Source organism: Camponotus vicinus, unplaced genomic scaffold (genome assembly GCF_025532165.1).
Source record: "Camponotus vicinus isolate PSW18456_S1 unplaced genomic scaffold, iyCamVici1.0 SCAF_9, whole genome shotgun sequence".
Taxonomy (NCBI): Eukaryota; Metazoa; Arthropoda; class Insecta; order Hymenoptera; family Formicidae; genus Camponotus; species Camponotus vicinus.
In genome coordinates this window covers 10,818,384-10,841,906 of record NW_028141981.1, presented here as the reverse complement: position 1 = coordinate 10,841,906, position 23,523 = coordinate 10,818,384, and the positions used below count along the sequence as shown (strand labels likewise).

General features: G+C 34.3%; 2 protein-coding genes across 3 annotated transcripts in view; both read left to right on the top strand.

Moving 5' to 3' along the window:
• The first annotated feature begins 5,500 nt into the window (after positions 1 to 5,500).
• The window catches only part of LOC145976691 (uncharacterized), an 83,407-nt gene continuing 65,384 nt past the window's right edge, over positions 5,501 to 23,523 (top strand). For both annotated transcript variants that reach the window (XM_083108001.1, XM_083108002.1), the window contains exon 1: positions 5,501 to 5,519. The gene's annotated coding sequence lies outside the window, so the exon portion shown is untranslated. The remainder of the gene's footprint in view (positions 5,520 to 23,523) is intronic.
• On the top strand, positions 16,067 to 17,359 carry LOC145977264 (uncharacterized). Its single transcript, XM_083109129.1, has 3 exons — positions 16,067 to 16,143; positions 16,573 to 17,230; positions 17,351 to 17,359. Exons 1-3 carry the CDS (start codon positions 16,067 to 16,069, stop codon positions 17,357 to 17,359), a joined length of 744 nt encoding a protein of 247 aa, XP_082965255.1.

Genomic DNA, 23,523 nt, shown 5'->3' with positions numbered 1-23,523 from the left:
CTGTTTTATAAACCTTATTTTATAAAATTTGCATTTTACAAATTGCCATATTATATTTTTGTACGATAAATCTATTTATACAAATTATGTGATTGTCCAGTGCAAGCAAATAGTACCTTCCACACTTGTTTGTTGCTAGCATTTTTTCAGAGAACAATTGAACAACTGCATAAAAAAAGAATTTGACAAAATTTATTACATTTAGCAAATAACTTTTTTTTTCCTTTCATTTTTTTATTTTTATTTTTTATGAATTTTTAATTAGTGTTAATGTATACAAATGTAGGCAAAATATCCCTGAAACTTTTAAGTAAATAAAATCTCAAATTCTGACCACTTTAGGAATACTTTGCATAGTTTTGCATTTGCAATGTATGTATATAATTTATAATTGCATTATTTTTTATTATAATCTTTGACAATATCAATTTGTGACTCACATTCTATTGTAAATATGAATTTTCTCTTACAGCTATTATTTAAATATGGTTTAAGGTTTTCTTTAGCTTCTTTCACATTCATTTATAACATTCATGTAAACTAAAAATCTGTTGAAATATAAAAAGCAATTAAATATCTACAAATCATAAAAAATTTTTCAGAAGCTAGGGAATACATATACAGGGCGTCCCAGAATATTACATACAAGCGCTTGTGAGGAGGTAGAGATCAGTAAACTGAACAGAAAAGTCTTATACCATTTTACAATTTTCGCAATAATAACAGAAATATTAAATATTAAAATCGGATGAATGAAAGGAACGCTTCTTTCTTTCGTCCGATTTTAATATTTAATATTTCTATTATTATTGCGAAAATTGTAAAATGGTATAAGACTTTTTTGTTCAGTTTACTGGGCTCTATCTCCTCACAAGCGCTTGTATGTAGTGTTCTGGGACGCCCTGTGTGTGTGTGTGTGAGCGCGCGCGCGCACGTGTGTATGTATTTTCTAGTCTTCTGATTAATTTTTTTATAATTTATATATATATATATATATGTATATATATATATATATGTATGTATATATATATATATATATATATATATATATATATATATATATGTATATATATATATATATGTGTATATATATATATATATATATATATATATATATATATATATATATATATATTGTTGATAGTTCAAGTCTTACCACAAATTTGTTAGTAACTATATGTAACATATACCAGAGGGAAGAATGAGAGGTGTCACGGCCCGCTTTTTTTTTCTTCTTTTTTTTTTTTTTATTGAGCCAAAGCGGGCTCTGACGTACAGCCATACAGCACATACAAATTTAATCCTTGGTCGGTAAGTACAGAGGTAATATTTACAGTGGATAAGTATTTAAAAAAACAATATTGTTAACAATAATATTATAGACTACGGTACATTTTTCCTTTTCTTTCTTTCTTTTTTCCTTCTTTTTCCTATGTATAAATGCGTAGTAATTACTTGGTACTAAGCGGTAGAGCTATTACTGGAGTACTTCGATATAATTTGATATTACAGTTTTGTGTGATATGATATTACAATCTACACTATAATCTTATTCTATGTAATTATTTTTATATACATACTATTATCTAAGTAGGAATATTTTAGCAACTTTAAATGTTATAATTAATTGATGTAATAAATTGATTAAGCACGAATACAATATTTTCATCTCCTAAATCTATAACAAGAGACTTGACTGGAAAGGGAAATGTATTAATCGATTTAATGCAATACTTATTTAATTGTTCTCTTTGAGTCGTAAAGCGTTTACATTCCCAGAAAATATGATCCAGTGACTCAGGAGTGTCACATACAGGGCAGTTAGGAGAGGGTACTATAATCAATCTGGCAAGACTAGTCTTGAGAGAGGTATGACCGCTTCTGATTCTACATATGGAAACTATTGTTTTCCTAGAGATGTCATAAAGGTTGTACCACGGATGTCTGGAGGGTATAAAGCAATTATTAAAATACCACGAAGTCTTTTCGTTCGATAACCGTTTACATCAATCAAAAAATTTTTCGAATTGTTTCGTCTTTGAGGAGGTACGAAAATCATTGAGTGAGATATACTGTTGATACTCGCATCCTGACCTGGTGGCATTTTTGGCTAATAGATCCACTTTTTCATTGCCCAATATCCCACAATGACTTGGAATCCAGATAAATTTAACAGAAATGCCATTTTTAACAAGTAGGCTTGTCTCGTGCTTGATTTTAAAAATCAAGTGAGACGTATTATTTTTAAGATTAATATTTTGTAATGACGTAAGAACAGATTTTAAATCTGAAAAAATTGTAACTTTAAGGTGCCAATTCATGTAGCGAATAAATCGCCGCGAATAGAGGTCACGTGATCATTCGCAGTTCGCTAGCGAATAAGGCTACTTTCACATGGAGCGTAACTTGCGTACGCGCGTACTGCTACGTACCTTGCGTATTCTAGTAATATGCCAGAACTTACGCCATTTAAAAAAAGCCCTTTCACATGGAGCGTATTTCGTTAAATTTCGCGTAAAGCGTAACAAATTTAACCAATAAAAATTAGACTTTCTGTTGTAGAACATAGCAGAAATACTAAAATCGATTTTCTATTGGTTATTATTATTTGTGGCGTCCCTCCATCTGGACAAAATACAGATGAATGGGTTTACGAACGCACTAGCGCCATCACCACGGTCTTACATACAGGTCTGGAAACTCAGGCCTTTTTTAGTGGTGGGGGAGGTCTCACTTAGTGTGTCCGTTTTTCGACTAGAAGTCGCAATACGAGCGAGAGAGACAGAGATAGACGGCAGTAGTCGTTCTCTCTCTAACATATGTCTAAAATGACTTCTAGATCGCAGCGAACCTAGCAGGCAAGCCGTGAACTTCCGAAAAACGGACACACTAAGTGAGACCTCCCCCACCACCGGAGTTTCCAGACCTGTATGTAAGACCGTGGCCATCACATACCTCGCCCCGATCCACCAAAGACATAGAGGCACTCACTCTAGTGTGTCTCGTCGTCCGAAGCGGACGTAAGTTACCAAAGACTGAAACCATAGTTGTAAATTCCTTTGTTGTAAAATATATTTTTATAAAGACAAACTGAATGTATCAATCCACCCGACATCGAACGACAGTTAATAGGAGGTCTTTAATAACCTGACTCCCTATAATTATTTAGGCGTATTGCTAAATACGCGCCATGTGAATTAGGTACTTAAAAATGTGCGTAATCATACGGTTAAACGTAATGTACGGTGAAGTAAATGGATGAGGTGCAGTGTGTATAAATAAAAAGTATGTAAATAAAAAATAATGATAAATAAATAAGAAAATATATAAATAAATAAATGAAAATAATATTTTAACAGGTTTCACACATATAGTTCTGCGATCAAATACTCAAAAGTGCTAATAATAACAATTATTAATTTTGATTAACTAATTAAAAATTAAATTAATTTTGATTAACTAATAAAATATTCTAATTTTTATTATTTTAAGAGGTACATACAGAACTTCGGTAAACGATAAGTGTTACTAAATAATTTAATTTTAAAAATGTAAATCTAATATGTATAAGTTTAATGTTTTATATAGTATTATATATTCCAAGTATATCATTTCTCATTGTATAATATTATATAGTTGTTTATATATTTCAAGTATATTATTTCTCATTGAACAATTAAAAAATAACAAAAAGTAACATATAAAGTATGTATATATATAATGGAATAATGGATTACATATATAATTTAAATAAAAATTTACTTTAATATAAATATTTATACATTTTTAATATATCTTAATGTAATTAAAATATTATATATTATTCTGTCATACATATAATATAATATAAAGTTTTTTCAATATTTTATATATTGCATTCTATCACTAAGAAAATAATATAATGCTTTTTTGCGTAACGTTGTCCTCTCTAAAGCAGGTACACGAAGATCATATAAGCCAGGTTTGCTTCTAACTGCTTCAATTAAGAGTTCGTTTAAATTTTCTTTTTTGTCAACTGTTGCATTGTTTTTAACTGTTAAATAATTATATTATTTAATTTATTTAATAGAGTGAAATGAGTGAGTGAAAAGATATGTATAGTAATCATACCTATTGTCACGACATAGTTTTCGTCAACATTGATGTGATCTATTTCTTCCATATAATCTTTGAAGCACTCGTGCTCAGCAAAGTTTGTGGTAAATTTAAAAATTCATCCACAGTATCCACATTTGTGCTATATTAAAAAAGAAATATGTAAGTGAAGATACATACCCGACAAAAACAGTTACGTCACATCCTCGTCGAATCCACGTATTTTACGTGGCTTACGTGGATGCAGATTTATCCACGAATTATCTATGTGGATACAACTTTCTTTTTTCATTATTACATCGAGGTACTTTATTCTCGAAATATCAATGTAGATTTCATATGGATATTTCTATTGAAATTATGATTAATCATTCAACGACTCGGTAATATTGTAATGTTAAAAGATATTTTATTAAAATTTTTCAATTGTAATTTTGTATCTGAAATATTTTAGAAATATACCTGCATCATGTTTTTTATAATATTTATAATATTTATATTATAATATTATAATATTTATATTTATATTTATATCTTATATAATATTGTATTTGCAATATTTCTGAAATCTTTCAGAAAGATAAAAAAGTTTGCTAAAAAAAAGATTATATCTGTATGTTTCTAAATATTTAATAGTATATATGTATATAGAATATGCTTCCTCGCTTTGCCGCTATGCGGCGCTGCATCAAATTAGCTAACTCGTATTCAACTTGTTAGCAAAAGACGCGAGAATAGGCCGAGAAGTGAGCGCGGCACGAAAGAAAGAGAACGACAAGTCCCGATATATATATGTGTCTATGTACAGTCCTTTATTCTAATTCACAAATACAATTTTTAATATATTTACAGTTTTTCGACTAACGACGAAGAAAAGATCGAAAGATTCAAGCTGAATTTTGAATCCGCAAGCAACGGAGAAAATCGCTTTATTCCGCGAGCGACGGAAAGAACGTTTTTAATATTCGAGAGCTAAATGATCGCGTCGGAGACTTTTCGACAAAAGGCTCAGTGCTCCGTGATCGCGTCGATTTATACTCAAGCCCTTCTCGAAAGATCCCGATTTTTCGTGAACTCGACGGTTACCGAGACAATGTTTAAATTGAGCGATCTAACGGGTTATTTGTTGTTGTTGGATCTTTCGAGAAGGGCGAGCGCTGTTTTCGGATATTCGCTGACAAAGCGATATCTCGCTATCGGCTGCCAGGGGCGTCGAACGAACGGTCGGGCCCTCGACTCTCCTTTTTAGTCGAGTGCCATTGCGAGAGTCTTAATTAATTTTTGATGTTTTTGAACAAACTTTTCGTCATAAAGTGTATATAAAGAACTGATACTAACACGGTCCGAAGTTTATTTTTTCTTTTAAGGACCGTCTACGATGGAAGTAATATTGGTGGAGTGGACGGTGGACGGTGGAGTAAGGCGTAAGCGAATGGTTCTTTTCCATTTCGCATTAAGGGTCGTCTACAATGGCCGTAGCATAAGGTTGTAAGGCCGTAGTCGTAAGAAATTGACCAATCACAGTTGATTATTCTCCTGAACTTCAACTGGGATTGGTCAATTTCTTACGACTACGGCCTTACAACCTTATGCTACGGCCATTGTAGACGACCCTTTACTCCTAGTTTTACGCCTTACTCCACCGTCCACTCCACCGATGTTATTTTCATTGTAGACGGTCCTTTAGTCAGTTTATTTTAATAAACTGATTTAATTTAAAATAATTTGTTTAATAATCTGGATCGCTTGTTGGGATTCAGAATATGGAATAGATTATTTGAAATTAAACGGATAAAGGGGAGATAGCCTATTTATTGCGTATATTAAAAATAAAATAAAAATAAAATTATTCTTATGGCCGAGTGTATTTATATACTTTTATAAATGTCCAAGATATTCACTTATCAAAAATGAAAAAAGTAATATGTCTCGAAAGTTCATGAAATTTTCACATAGATTCCACGTAGATTCTAGTACCGTTTTTAAGCGGATTATCCACTCGAATATCCACGTGAATTCAACGATATTAATCTACGTGGTAATAACGTGGATTTCACGTACTGTTTTTGTCGGGTAAGCCACAACAGGTTGCTCAAACTCGTCCAGCATGCAAATGACAGAGTAATTATTGGACACGTTGGGCCATAAGATATTCATTCAATACTTACAATTAGACATAACCCACACAGAAAATAATATCTATTAGATATCTATTAGATATTCTCAATTGACATTAGGGATATCCACGAATATAGGAAACATTTATTAGACGTGCTTTAGATATCCAGATGTCCGCCATTCGAGATCTCATAAATATCCATAGGATATCTACATAAATATCCATTAGATATTCATACAATATCTAGTGGATATTTCTGTAGATATCCATTGCATGTATACTGGATATTCATCAGATTTCTGCGTGGATATTTATTCAATGTTCCATAAATATCTACAGGATATGTAAACCAATATCCTGTAAATATCTATACAATATTCAGTGGATATTTATTATATATAGATACATGTAGATACCATATATAACGGAATTTAAAAAAAAATTAACCGTCTGCGGTTAATTATATGGAGCTCTAGAGCTCCTCGCAAAAGCTAGAGGACATGCGGCTATAATAGTGTGCGCTCTTTGACCGATAAGCCGTGACTCGTGGGACCTGTGCTGCGGCCTTATATATTGTCTTAGATGGATCCCACTTTCGGGTTAGGCGTTTTCCTTTTCGCCACCTAGCGGCGAGGCATGAAGCTCGTGGAAGTATATGAATATCCATTGGATATCTTTGGTAGATTTTCAGTAGATATGGATATGTGGATTTTATATGGATGTCCAGTGGATATCTTTGATAGATTTTCAGTAGATATGGATATAGGGATTTTATATGGATATTCAATGGATATCATCATTGGTTATTCAGGAGATATAAACATTTTAGACATCTATTAGATATCTATTGGTTATCCATAGTGGATATGGACATTAAATGGATATGTAGATATCCAGTAGATATCCATTAGATATTTTCTTCTGTGTGGGAATTCATTGCTTGAACAATATAACGAAATAATTTTAAGGTTTACTTGGTGAATATTATTTTCAGAATTTCTCAGAACAGTTTTTAGATTCCTTTTTCTGAACATTTTTGAAAGATGCGTCAATTTGTATAAAAATTCTAAAACTTTCTCAGAAAATTTTAAGATTTTCTATATGAATTGACACATCTTTCAGAAATGTTCAAATAAAGAAATCTAAAAAATTGTTATGAGAGATTCTAAAAATAATTTTAACCAGAGATAACCTTAAAATTATTTCGTTATATTGTGCAAGGGATGAATTACATCTAAATTGAATGGATAATTTTTATTTTATATAAAATTTGTTAAAATTTGTTCTTACCCGAATTTGGTTCATTTTTTCAGTGCAAATCGCGCAAATACACTGATCTGACTGATGTTGCCTATATGCGACTTTCGACGGCTTACGCAAAAAATTGAATTTAGCGTATCGGTATTACGTTAAATAACTAGGTGAATTTGCGTATGATAACTAAAACGATGTGATTGGTTGATGAGTTTGGCGTAAGTTACGCGTACACAAGTTACTCTCCATGTGAAAGCAGCCTAAACGCTATTCGCTGGATTTTTTCAGCTTTTTACGAATATTCGCTGATGCAACATTTTGAAAATGGATTCAACACAAGTAAGTCACTGAATTTATAAAAAGAAATTATATTTATTGTATATAATTATATTTATAGAATTTTTATAAGGAATTGAATTTATAAGTACTTTGTATGTTTATCTATTTTATAAATGCCTTTCTTAATTTCTTTTTTTAGGATTAAATCTTCTAATTGGGTTGCAGATATACGTATGTAATTATGAAATCTCAAGTCTTCTAAAAGCTTGGGTAGCACAGCATGAAAGAATCCATGCTCTTTTCTTGCTTGAAAAATGGGTGCTATCCAATATTTTTTATGAGAATATTTTCTTTTTTTCACATTTAAGAGTACAGCAACAAGGGCAGCAGCTCTCCTTTTCCGTATATTTTCCTGATAAAAATTATTTATTTGTACATAATTGAAAAAAAATTGTATTTGTTGATTATACCAACGCGTCCAGGTAGTAATTGAATTTTCTTCCATTTTAGAAAAATAAAAATTCAGCTCACTTCTTACTATTCGCTTATTCGCGACGAATAATTCGCTACTTCACGGAGAATTATTCGCTACTCGCTATATATCATTCGCAGCGAAAAATTCGCTGCATGAAAAGGCACCTTTAGACACCTGAAGTCTTGAGGCTTGGATGATCGATTCAAGAATAGCCATTGCCTCAAGAGAAAAGATGGAAGCATACGACACAGATCTATATTTCAGGCTAATGGATTGATCCATTGATAAAATAGCAAATCCAGTAAACTCGCTTTTAGGAATTTTGGAACCATCTGTGAACAGACAAAGGGAATTTACAAGTTCCTCTTGAAATGTTCCCTAGTAGCACACTTTATTGGAGCAATATTGGCTAACAATATACAGGGTGGCCCATTTTAATCCATCCAGTCGAATATCTCGAAAACCAAGCCCGGGAGAGAAAAATGTTTCAGACAAAAGTTGTTTGGTTTCGAGGGGGCCATAAGATGGTATCATTGGTTTGACCTTGAAGAGTCATTTGAGGGTCACGTGAAGGTCACCTCAATTTTTTTAAATGGCACCCCCTATTTTCATTACATATTCTTATAGCTGACCTCGAGAGCTTTCCAAAACACTATAATTAAGTATCTTTTCGTTAAGTACTTTTTGAGTTATGAGGCTTGAAATAATTTCTTAATTTTACATAAACCGTAAAATATCTTGTAAAATATTCATTTTTCGATTATCTTACCTTAATACTTTTACGTACAAAATAATGAGAGGAATCAATTGGTGTAAAGAAAACACATAGTTGTTTTGAAGAAAAAATATGTAATTTGCAATTAACAATTCCATATTTTCTCTTAAAAACAACTATGTTTTTTCTTTACACCAATTGATTCCTCTCATTATTTTATACATAAAAGTATTAAGGTAAGATATTCGAAAAATGAATATTGTATTAGATATTTTACGATTTATGTAAAATTAAGATATTATTTCAAGCCTCATAACTTAAAAAGTACTTAACGAAAAGGTACTTAATTATAGTGTTTTAGAAAGCTCTCGAGATAAGCTACAAGAATGTGCAAAAATATATAGGGTGTTCCATTTAAAAAAATTGAAGTGACCTTCACGTGACCTTCAAATGACTCTTCAAGGTCAAACCAATGGTACCGTCTTATGGCCCCCTCGAAACCAAACAACTTTTGTCTGAAACATTTTTCTCTCCCGGGCTTGGTTTTCGAGATATTCGACTGGATGGATTAAAATGGGCCACCCTGTATATCCAATATTTCCAATATTGGTCCAATATTGCAAAGTAGACGCGATTTCATTTTGAGCCAATATTGAATTGTAATATTGGACCAATATATTATTTTCTTCTTTAACCAAGATTGACTAATTATACATACTCAAATATTTTTACATTGGATATAGATCAGTTTCTAATATATGACGGAATTCGTCATCAAAAAAAAAATTAACCGTCTGTGGTTAATTTATGGAGCTCTGGAGCTCCTCGCAAAAGCTAGAGGAGATGCGGCTATAATAGTCCGCACTCTTTGACTGATAAGTCGTGACTCGTGGGACCTGTGCCGCGGCCTTATACAGGGCGATCCTGAAAAACGTTATGTCTTTAAAATGACGTATTCCTGACACCATTCTAAGACAATTTTTCCTTTACCAAAATTTGATTTGAAGCGTAGTTTTTGAATTATGAGCAAAAATAGTTAGTAAATCACGCGTCGGGTACAGAAGGCAGGCAGGAGCGGCGCGGCGTGCCGCGAGCGCGGGCGCAGCTGACCGCCCGACGAGTGATTATCACCGCATGAGTCGCTAACTATTTTATCTTATAACATAAAATTATGCTTTAAATAAAATTTTGGTAAAGAAGAAAATGTCTTAGAATTACGTCAGAAATACGTGTTCCTTAAAATAACGTTATTTTAATAATGAAAAGTTGTCCGGATCGCCGGCCGTCCGACGTTGCAATCAGCTGATTGCTACACGCGATGTGTGTATGGCGGAGTGTGTGCGTAAGAGAGAGAGAGAGAGAGAGAGAGAGAGAGAGAGAGAGAGAAAGAGAGAGAGAGGGAGGGTAGGAGGGACAGACATTCATACACACGCACGCACTTTTTTTCTCGCTCTCTTTCTCTCTTTTACGCAACACTCATACACTCTCTCATTCAGTCTCTCACTCACACTCTCTCGGTCACTCACTCACTCACTCACCTGCTTACTCACTTGCTCACTCACCTTGTAGCAGCGTAGCGAATCTTCATGCTATATATTGTTGTTATCTGCTGCACGGTTATGATTGCTAGAGATGCGCGACACATCGAAATTTTTTCGATTATTAGTCTCACACTCGATTGACACAATACGCCTCCCGCGATCAATCGCGAATGTCGCAGACGCTAATTAGTGATTGGTCGCGAGAAGCGAGGAGGGGCATAGACCCCCAGCGAAGATCGTATAAATTAGATGCACGATCGATGATGCAATCAATAAGCCTGCGATCAAGACGAATGTTTTGCGAAAATTTTCTGCGAAACATCGATCGAGATCCCAGATATTCCTCTCGTGTGATATTCAGCGATGAATCGCTATTCACTCAAGAAGGAATTTTTAATGTGCATAATATGCACTTTTGGAGCGAAGAAAATCCCAGAGTCACGCGATTTCGAAATTTTCAAACTCGTTGGAAGATTAATGTATGGGCTGGAATAATGGGCACTGAAATACTTGGTCCAGTTATTCTTCCAGATATTTTAACTGGAAGAACCTACGTCGATTTATTAACAGAAAATCTACCACATTTCTTAGAAGATGTGCCATTATTTGAAAGAAACGATATTATCTTCCAACAAGACGGTACTGGGCCACACAACGCCAGGATCGTTACGAATTACTTAAACGAGAATTTTCCCGGACGCTGGATGGGTCGGTACGGCCCGATACGTTGGCCCGCAAGATCTCCGGATCTCAATCCTCTAGATTTTTTCTTATGGGGATACTGCAAGGAAATAATTTATAAAACGCTTCCCGAAGATATTGAAGATCTGGAGACAAGATTACGATTCGCTATTTGGAATATTGACGAAGAAATAATGGAAAACGTCGAAAGAAACTTATTAAAACGCATGAGAGCTTGCATTAGGATGGATGGCGGGCATTTTGAGCATCTGCTTTAAAATTTTTTTTAGTCAATCCGCTCTTTTCAGAGCGACCAATACATTTTCACGTTGGAACATTTCATTGTGAGCAGAATAAAAATAAATTTTTCCAAATGTAATTTTAATTACATTATTCTTGCGATTGACTTAAATCTTCGCATCGTGAATGCAATAATTTCGAAAACGTAATAACGTACAACACATGCTTTTTAAAATAATAATTATTTATTATAATTAGAAATAGTTATTATTTATAATAAATAATTAATTTTTTAAGTATGTCATTATACGTTTCATGTTTTCTACCGCATTCGCAATGCGAAGGTTTTAGCCGATCGTTCGTCTTATCTCGCGTCAATCACGCGCCACGCGCAAGTCGTTTGTTAGATGTCGCGTGTCGCGTTTCTGGCAACATAACTCTTGTGGTCGCGCAGTCTCCGCGGTCCGTCGCTTCGCGTCGAGTCGTGTGCTGTTTGCATTCGCGTTTCTTTGAAAGTAATTTTTGGTATCGATAAATCAATAGTGAGTGAATAAACAGTAAACTCGTTATCGTGTAATCTGTATTGTGTCAATCGAGTGTGAGACTAATAATCGAAAAAATTTCGATGTGTCGCGCATCTCTAGCAATCATAACCGTGCAGCAGATAACAACAATACATAGCATGAAGATTCGCTACGCTGCTACAAGGTGAGTGAGCAAGTGAGTAAGCAGGTGAGTGAGTGAGTGAGTGACCGAGAGAGTGTGAGTGAGAGACTGAATGAGAGAGTGTATGAGTGTTGCGTAAAAGAGAGAAAGAGAGCGAGAAAAAAGTGCGTGCGTGTGTATGAATGTCTGTCCCTCCTACCCTCCCTCTCTCTCTCTCTTTCTCTCTCTCTCTTACGCACACACTCCGCCATACACACATCGCGTGTAGCAATCAGCTGATTGCAACGTCGGACGGCCGGCGATCCGGAACAACTTTTCATTATTAAAATAACGTTATTTTAAGGAACACGTATTTCTGACGTAATTCTAAGACATTTTCTTCTTTACCAAAATTTTATTTAAAGCATAATTTTATGTTATAAGATAAAATAGTTAGCGACTCATGCGGTGATAATCACCCGTCGGGCGGTCAGCTGCGCCCGCGCTCGCGGCACGCCGCGCCGCTCCTGCCTGCCTTCTGTACCCGACGCGTGATTTACTAACTATTTTTGCTCATAATTCAAAAACTACGCTTCAAATCAAATTTTGGTAAAGGAAAAATTGTCTTAGAATGGTGTCAGGAATACGTCATTTTAAAGACATAACGTTTTTCAGGATCGCCCTGTATACTGCTTTAGATGGAGTCCCACTCTCGGGTTAGGTGTTTTCCTTTTCGCCACCTAGTGGCGACGCGCGAAGCTCACATATAATGTGAACGTGCAATATTAACACACATTTACATTTACTTCATAACCAATATTGGTATTATAATGGATGCAACCATATTGACAACACATTTATATTTATTTAGTAACCAATATTGGTCATCATGGGTACTGCAATATTGGCAGAACACTTGCATTTTGTTAACAACCAATATTAATTTTACATTGGAAAATATTGGCCAAGGCAACATTTCCAATATAACCAATATTGAGCCAAGGTATACCAATATTTTGCCAATGTTTTGTGCTACTAGGGTTTCTTTAAATAAAATTTCGTTGTTGCTAGAGTCCTTATCGAAATTAATGCCCGATTGGAGATCTACTGGGGATTGGAAAGTTAAAGATTTATAATTATTCTCATAGCAAAGAGGCATCTTTTTTAAGATAATGAGGTGCGATATAGGCACAAACCTCATTTGATGCTATCGAAAATGAGAGATGGTGGAATTCCATTTACTACTAGCGGATTTTTTTCTATTTTAATGTACTTATCGAGGATAGTTAAGATAAGATGTTCAGATTGAGAAAGGACTCTGACCATCCATTTGTCGCATAAGTATGCAGTTCTAATTGATAAAGGTGGTTCTTTAGCTTCTGCCAGAACAAAATTTGATGGAGTTGACATTCTGAGTCCTAAGATAATTTTTAAGGCTTTTAACTGGATTCTATCCAGCTTAGTTTGCTGCATCTTAGTCAGTTTATGGAGACTGAAACTACCATAATCCAATCTAGATCTTATTAAGGAGTGATAGATGATCTTTAGGAGACGCGGATCCGCTTCCCACCACGTATGTCTCAGATATCTTAAAATATTAAGCGGGCACTGGCATGCTCTCCAGACCCGTTGTATTTGTTTGTTCCAATTTAAGTTCGAAGAGAAGGAAATGCCCAAAAAACGAGCATCTGTTACCATTTTTATCTTATTATTTTTAATATTCAGGTAAGTATTGTTATTAGAAGATGAACGTTTAAAAAATTTACATATTTTGGTTTTTTCTATAGATAGGTCTAAGCCAATATGGAAAAGAAAGTTAGAAACTCTATTAAGGTAGTTGTACCCCGACTGCACCAGTCAATGTAGAGAATGACATAAAAAGTGCAAAAAATATATAAAATTTGTACACTAAAAATCTTAATAGGAGAAATACAATTCGTATTAAAACTATTTACACTGTAATACAAAATTATAATAACATGAACAAAAATTAATTGACTAATGCTCCACGTAGTGAAAATGAAAAGTTTAGACGTGGCAACGTCGCGTTCTCTTAGTTGAGTTATAGGTTGGATATTTACTTTTCTCAAGTCGTTACATAACCTCTACCGTCGCGTCGCTCATGCAAAATGTCATCGGTTACGAGAAATTCTAAGGGGAGATTTATCAAAAAAAAAAGAACTCAAAAGGAGAGAAAAAGTAGCAGCTGCATGTGCTCAAATTTGGAAGAAAAAGCATAATGCAATCTCCGGAGAAATTGAACCGTCTAATGTTTGCATAGGAAACAGGATCGTTGACATTCAAGTTTTGGCAAAAAACCTCAAGTGTAAAGAATGCAAGTTACATTTGTCACTCCAAAGAATTGAAAAAGAAATTAAGCGAGGTTTACTTTCCACTTTTATGGTAAAGTGTGACCAATGTCAAATATTAACTCGAGTTGACACCGGAGAATTTCATCCTGTCGCTGAAGATGCTCAAGTTTATATTAAAGATAAAGTACATAATAATGTTACAACAAATGCAGTTCTAGGTAATTAATAATGTTCATTTACATCCCTGCAAAAAAATTTAGACAGGATTCAAACGATATTAATACGTATGGGAATTTAAAAGAAGTATATTATCAACTATTTTCTACATGTGCCTTATGATACTTTCACTAGATTTCAGAGATATTATTCGATAACTTATATAATTTCGTATCTAAACTAACCTGTTATTGATGACATTTTTATATATTTTCAATGAAATTTCAGTTTAAAATGGTTATGATAATATGCTTATACCTGAAGCTCGTAACATTTTTTCGGCGATGGATTAAAGTTGTACATATTTTAAATAATATGTCCATCCCAATGAGAGCATAATGAAACAAATATGACATCCATAAGACACCTGTTTCAAATTGTTATATGACTTTCACATAAATCTTATCTAAAATTATTTGCAGGGATAATTACACTGTTTGTATTTTGATTAATACTTTAATAGATTTTATAGACTTAGGCATGATAAATTTGATTATAGGTAGCTTGAATGCAGGAGTGGGTTGTACAGAGCTCAATAAAATTCTTGCTTGTTTGGATATTCCAACAATTTCAACAAAAATTTTCCGAAAATATGAACAAGAAATTGGTCCAGCGATTGAAGCAGCAGCAAGAAGTTCCTGTAGAAAAGCTGCTTTAACAGAAAGAAAGTTGGTCCTTCGAAATGTTGAGGAATTGCGAAAGGAAATATAAATAACATTTCACAAATTTTTTTTATATATCAATTACTGCAGGTTTCAGGGTTTCATCGATGAATTTGAAAATAGTTCAAAGTAGTCTTCGTATACAAAAACACTAATTTTTATTACATTTCATATTCATCGATGAATTTGAATATAGTCTGAAGTAGCCTACGTATAGCAAGAAGTAATGTGTAGGATTGTATTGTTTAGTTTTTTGATTATTTTTCATGATGAAAACCATACATAAACCGAAATTGTACAAAATGTATGAAATTAATTTTTGCAACGACATAATGATTTATACAATCTTTTCATCTTACATTTAACAATGTTTAGTATTATATTTAAATTCTACTTGTATGTATGCAGTCATATTTACAACGAATAAATGAACATATAAATAAAATAATAAACTGTTTAATTGTGTGTGTCAAATAAAAATCACATTGAATACATCATTTTTGTTAAATTATTCATTTACAGGCCGATTGAAATTCAAGAAGAGTTTTTCCTCAATATTAATGAAGCAATTGCAGCTGATAATAATAATAACAGTCAAGATTTTGACAAAACTATAGGCAACATTGTCAATGTCATTGTTTCTTACGATATGGGTTGATCGAAACGCGGAAACGGTAGAAGTTACGACAGCTTGAATGGATACGGGGCAATAATAGGTTTCTTATCCAAAAAAATATTGGATTATCGTAACAGAAAATGCCGTTTATGCAGCCTGGGACGAGCGAAGGATAAACACGATTGCCGACAAAGTTTCACTGACAGTGCAAAAGCAATGGAAGCTGATGCCGGTTCCGATCTTATTGCTGATAGTAATATTTTAAAAGAGGCTAATTTGGAAGTGAAATTAGTGTTTGGAGATGAAGATAGTTCTCTAATGCCTGCCGTTAATAAAAAGAATAAAGGAAGTGCAATTTATAAATTAGCAGATATGAACCATGTGAAAAAAAATTTTTCAAAAAAAATTTATGATCTGCAATGTAAACATAGCCAGTTAAGAAAAAAAGGATTTATATCGCACATAAAAAAATGCTTTAGCTATGCCATTGCGCAAAATAAAGGCAATAGTATAGAATTAGCCAATAACGTCCGCTGTATTCCTGACAATCTATATAACAAACATGAAAATTGCGGTCGTTGATGCAAAAAAGTATCTGGCAATAATGCTGAGCTGTATAAACCAAAATTTACCATCACAAACGAACAGTTTTATGAAGACTTAAAGGAAATTTTTTCTGTTTATGCTGATAATGCATTTAAATATTGCATTTCTGCTTCTAGCCAAGCTAATGAAGCTTTTAACCATACAGTTACACGAAAATTTCCAAAAAATAAAAGTTACAGTACAAGTACATCTGGCGATATTCGAGTAGCTAGTGCTGTTTTAGTAAAGAATGATGGAAATATGTACTTGAAAGATTTAAAAGAATCAATCAATCTTCCAATCACTAGTCACATGCTAAGTCATTGTAATAAATTAGATAAAATTAACGTAACCAAATCTATAAAATCTCAATATACAACGTCTAAGCGGAGAAGAAACGAGCTGAGACAAGAAAGAGAAAAATTGCGAGTAGTCAATGAAAAAGAGGAAGGTATTACTTATAAGTCTAATGTAGCTTTTGAAAAACGTAGCAACAATGAAAAATCTAGTCTCAATGAAGTAATTGAAAATACAGATTTAAAAGATTATAAGATGGTTGTATTTGATTTAGAAACTTCAGGCCGAAAGAAAAATTCAGATATTTCACAACTTGCTGCTATAGTTCAAGAAAATGTATTTTCGGTTTATGTAACGCCCACTCAAGATGTAGATAAGTTTGCTTCTGAAATCAATGGCTTACACAATATCGGAAGGGAACTATATTTACGAAATGAAAAATTACTTACGTTGTCTATGGTGGATGCATTACAGGCGTTTTATGCATTTTTATGTAAAGTAGGTAAAAGTAAAAAATGTATATTGATAGCACATAATGCTTCTTTCGATATATCGTTTTTTTTTAAGAGAATGTATAAAATATTCGCTAATTGATTGTTTTAAGTCGATCGTTTATAGGTTTTGTGACAGTTTACAGTTATTTAGACAAAAGTTTCCTGATCGTAAGGGAAAAGGTATGTGTACGTTATCTAAATTAGCTGAAGATTTATTGGAAAATCACTCCAAAAATGAAAATTATCATGAAGCTGTATTTGATGTATCAATATTACAACAATTAGTTGTTGCAAATTTTCCTGTGAGCCTTATATTAAAAAATGTAAAGAGATTCGAAATGAAAGTAACAGATTATACTGACAAATCTGTGATACATTCCAAAGTTAATAACCCATCTATATTTAAATCCATTTTATCTAATTATATGATAAGAAAAATTGCATCGCTTGATATTTCTTTTGAGCAGTTAAAAGAAATTTATACGAGAGATGGGGAAAACTCGCTCATTTCCTTTTTATCAGAAAAAAAGGACAACAAAAAACCTCACGTTACTAATAATGCTGATATAATACAAAAATTTATTGAAATTATTAAAAATGCATCAAAATAGATGTAAAGAATATTATTACAAATGTATTTATTGAAATTGTTAAAAATGCGTCAAAATAAATCTAAATAATGTTATTACAAATATATTTATTGAAATAAATCGTTTATATTTTCACATGAACATATTTGCTTTTTTCTTAAATACCTAGTAACCAAACCATATTTCGATCGGTTTGAATCGAGCGCCACGCGCGCGCCGCGCGGTCAGGCAACGTTGCCACGTGTACAATTCCTTCAGCAGTTGTTCATCGAGATACCCCGAAAATAGATTAATGTCAATTTTTGGATTAATATTACTCTACAACTGTATGGATGGCCCTTCCCCAAAAAAAATATCCTCTTCATAAAGGTTTTAACTAGTTTTGTGCGAATTTTGGAGTAAATTTCAATGTTTCGTCATTTACAAAAAATAAAAATACACGTTTTGTCGTTGTCGACGCCATTTGCCCTATGTTAATCATTGTGAAAAGTAAGAACTTTGACTGCGAATATCTAGAAAACTGTATGGGCAATCGATCCAAAATTTCACGTACGTGTTGTTTACAACAAAAATAAATTTTGCTAAAAAAATCAGCAAATTTTCAACATTTTGATTTTGGAGTACAACTACCTTAATTGATTTCTCCATAGGTAGTCTACCATTAGCTGGCTCTTTAAATGTATGAAATATAGCGATGTCGTCTGCATATTGAATTATTTTACAATCATTCTCACAACATTTTCCGATGTTCGAAACATAAATATTATATAGCATGGGACTGAGGACGCTACCCTGAGGAAGGCCTTTAAAGGCCCAGTAGATTTCATCAATTTCCTCAAATCTACAATAAACCTGTCTTTGTCTAATAGAATTGCTAATAAAGGCGAAGATGTTCGGAGACACGCCCAATCCTTTCAATTTGTTTAGAAGGATATCTGGGATAACATTATCATAAGCCGTTTTAATACCAAGGTGGAAGAATCATCCTGGAAGCCGAGAAGAATATTCGAATGAAGAATAGCGAGATTATCTATACAGCCTCTATTACGTCTAAAGCCGAACTGAGAATTAGGAAGTAAATTATAGTGTTCGAGGAACCAATTTAGTCTATTCGCAATTAATCTCTCTAAAATTTTAAATATGCAAGAGGCTAATGAAATTGGGCGAAATTTGGTGTCGTCTTGTTTAGGAATGAAAAATACCAAGTATTTCCTCCATTCGTCCGGAAAGGTATGTGTGATAAAGATTCTATTAAGGATATTAAGAAGAAGGCTTTTGGCATTTGTTGGAAGAACTACAATAATAGTGTAATCAATACCGTCTAGGCCTGGACTAGAATTTTTTCTCACAAGTTTAAAAGTGTATTCTAATTCTGCATAGGTAAAGGGACAATCTAAAGATTGATAATAGTTCTCTTCGGGTAGAGAGACTAGAGGGGAAGCAGTTCCAGGTGGAAAAAGGGAGGAGATCTGTTGATAAATATTCTTAATTACTTCTGGTTTATATTCATTCTTTGTTTCAAAGTGGTTAAATCTGTTTTTAAAAGCCTTAATTTTCTTCCATACATATGTTGGATTTGAATCTTTCCTTAAATTTTCGCAAAATTCTACGAAGCTATTTTTCTTAATATTCCTTAGACCTATTCTAGTCTTTGCCACCTCCCTCTTATAGCTCAGAAAATTGGTTCTGGTTTTACAAGCTTTAAATTGGACTAGAGCTTTATTTCGATTTTCAATGAGATTATCACATTCTTTGTTCCACCAAGGGCATGGAACTCTAGAGGTCTTATTTTTAAGGTAATTTGAATTCTCCTTCTTATCTGAGGAAGACTTAGTAATGTTCTTTAAGTTTATAACAGGATATTTACAAGGAGAGGAAGAAGAAGGATTTTGGGCTGAGGCTTTCCTAAGATTATCAGTTATAAGTGAGACAAAGGTTGTATACATAGTCTGAGTATCTGAGATAGTTAAAATAGTGGCTGAGAAATTGTCTGTTTCTTGAGTGAGAGAAATTGAAAATTTTTCCCAGTCAGTTTTTGACGAGTATAATCTGTATTTGCGATTAGTTTTCGGCTTATATGTTACTTTAGCATTGATTCGAATAAAAATCGGAAAGTGATCACTTCCCCAAGAGTCTTGATTTACGTGCCACGATGTGTTCAATCCTAACGATGAATTGACGAACGATAAATCTAATATAGAGGAGAGATTCCTTTCCCCGTTCAAATAGGTAGGAATGTCATCGTTTAGCAACACAATATCCAAATTCAAGATACCTTCCAAAAGTGGGGTAATTTGTTCCGAAGGAAGATTGAAGTCCCCTCCAATGACTACATTACTTTGAAATTGCGAGAAGAAATCATACCAATCTCGAAAACCAATGTGAGGACTGTCAGGAGGTCTATAAATGGACACAATAGTAATCTTACCTTATTCAGAAAAGATATCTATGCCGCAAATTTCAATAGCGCCATGACAATCCGGAATGTTTTCAACGATAGTATATTTGATAGTACGTTTAATTTGACCATGACCAGTACCCCTCCTTCCCTTCTACCAATTCTGTCTTTCCTAATAATATCAAAGTCCCGAAAATATATTGACCCCTCAACTTCCAGCCAAGATTCTGAAATTAAAAATATATCAGTATTCATAGAATAATTATGTAATTCGTTTAGTTTATGTTTAAGGCTTCTTGCGTTCCATTGAATAATGTTAAGCGATTTTGGAGTAACCATCCTCTGGGCTTCTTGTAGCGGGTGTGTGTATGAGAGCTTCTTTATCAATCCTTCTATGAATGTTTATAGTGTTGAATATCTGAGATAGGAGCTGGTCGATATCCGGCGCAGAGGTAAGTATCTTAAGTAATTCTTTGATTCTTGTTGCAGGGGTGTTCCCAGAGGGAGAGGATGAAGTTTTTTTAGTAGTGTCGGCATAGGAATCATCCGGATTTAACAGCGGGAAGTTCCTCACGTCCTTAATTATTTGGTTATTATTCTGCGATTGCATTCTTTGAACAGCACGTCGAACCTCCGTATATGATATACAGGGCGATCCTGAAAAACGTTATGTCTTTAAAATGACGTATTCCTGACACCATTCTAAGACAATTTTTCCTTTACCAAAATTTGATTTGAAGCGTAGTTTTTGAATTATGAGCAAAAATAGTTAGTAAATCACGCGTCGGGTACAGAAGGCAGGCAGGAGCGGCGCGGCGTGCCGCGAGCGCGGGCGCAGCTGACCGCCCGACGGGTGATTATCACCGCATGAGTCGCTAACTATTTTATCTTATAACATAAAATTATGCTTTAAATAAAATTTTGGTAAAGAAGAAAATGTCTTAGAATTACGTCAGAAATACGTGTTCCTTAAAATAACGTTATTTTAATAATGAAAAGTTGTTCCGGATCGCCGGCCGTCCGACGTTGCAATCAGCTGATTGCTACACGCGATGTGTGTATGGCGGAGTGTGTGCGTAAGAGAGAGAGAGAAAGAGAGAGAGAGAGGGAGGGTAGGAGGGACAGACATTCATACACGCACGCACTTTTTTCTCGCTCTCTTTCTCTCTTTTACGCAACACTCATACACTCTCTCATTCAGTCTCTCACTCACACTCTCTCGGTCACTCACTCACTCACTCACCTGCTTACTCACTTGCTCACTCACCTTGTAGCAGCGTAGCGAATCTTCATGCTATGTATTGTTGTTATCTGCTGCACGGTTATGATTGCTAGAGATGCGCGACACATCGAAATTTTTTCGATTATTAATCTCACACTCGATTGACACAATATAGATTACACGATAACGAGTTTACTGTTTATTCACTCACTATTGATTTATCGATACCAAAAATTACTTTCAAAGAAACGCGAATGCAAACAACACATGACTCGACGCGAAGCGACGGACCGCGGAGACTGCGCGACCACAAGAGTTATGTTGCCAGAAACGCGACACGCGACACGCGACATAAATAATAATTATTTATTATAATTAGAAATAGTTATTATTTATAATAAATAATTAATTTTTTAAGTATGTCATTATACGTTTCATGTTTTCTACCGCATTCGCAATGCGAAGGTTTTAGCCGATCGTTCGTCTTATCTCGCGTCAATCACGCGCCACGCGCAAGTCGTTTGTTAGATGTCGCGTGTCGCGTTTCTGGCAACATAACTCTTGTGGTCGCGCAGTCTCCGCGGTCCGTCGCTTCGCGTCGAGTCATGTGTTGTTTGCATTCGCGTTTCTTTGAAAGTAATTTTTGGTATCGATAAATCAATAGTGAGTGAATAAACAGTAAACTCGTTATCGTGTAATCTATATTGTGTCAATCGAGTGTGAGATTAATAATCGAAAAAATTTCGATGTGTCGCGCATCTCTAGCAATCATAACCGTGCAGCAGATAACAACAATACATAGCATGAAGATTCGCTACGCTGCTACAAGGTGAGTGAGCAAGTGAGTAAGCAGGTGAGTGAGTGAGTGAGTGACCGAGAGAGTGTGAGTGAGAGACTGAATGAGAGAGTGTATGAGTGTTGCGTAAAAGAGAGAAAGAGAGCGAGAAAAAAGTGCGTGCGTGTATGAATGTCTGTCCCTCCTACCCTCCCTCTCTCTCTCTCTTTCTCTCTCTCTCTTACGCACACACTCCGCCATACACACATCGCGTGTAGCAATCAGCTGATTGCAACGTCGGACGGCCGGCGATCCGGAACAACTTTTCATTATTAAAATAACGTTATTTTAAGGAACACGTATTTCTGACGTAATTCTAAGACATTTTCTTCTTTACCAAAATTTTATTTAAAGCATAATTTTATGTTATAAGATAAAATAGTTAGCGACTCATGCGGTGATAATCACCCGTCGGGCGGTCAGCTGCGCCCGCGCTCGCGGCACGCCGCGCCGCTCCTGCCTGCCTTCTGTACCCGACGCGTGATTTACTAACTATTTTTGCTCATAATTCAAAAACTACGCTTCAAATCAAATTTTGGTAAAGGAAAAATTGTCTTAGAATGGTGTCAGGAATACGTCATTTTAAAGACATAACGTTTTTCAGGATCGCCCTGTATTATCCAAAGCCATGATCTTGTTAATTTCAATTTGGCTTCTGAATTTTGGACAGTCCTTGCTCAGAGTATGATGCAGTCCGTCGCAATTGATACATCTAGGGGCTGTAGTACAAGGGTTTTCAATTGAAAAGGAGTGTGATACTCCACACTTTAAACAAGTATTATTTTCTTGAGCGCATCCTTTGGTAGTGTGTCCAAATCTGCCACATCTGTAGCATCTTCTTACTGGAGGAATGTACGGCGACACCTCTAAGTTAACCTTCCAGAGTTTGACGGATCTTGGTAACTCTTGAGATTTAAATTCGATGCATATTGATTGAGAATCTATCCATTTTTTGGAAAGATTGGTCTTTTCTCTTTAGTCTAAATATATTTTCAAACTGTACTTTCTGATTATCTTGTACCAGGTTGATGCGGATTTCATCCAAGGAGATGTCCATCGGGATACCTTTTATTACACCTTTCCTTAAGATTTTGTATTTTGGTATATACAATAGAAGACCCAGTTCCGAAAAAAATTTATTCGAAATCGATGCATTTGCTTCTTGATATGAATCAAAGATGATTTTCCATGTATTCCAAGCGTGTGGTTCAATTACTTTAAACTTAATATTCGCCTTCGTTAATAGTCGCGA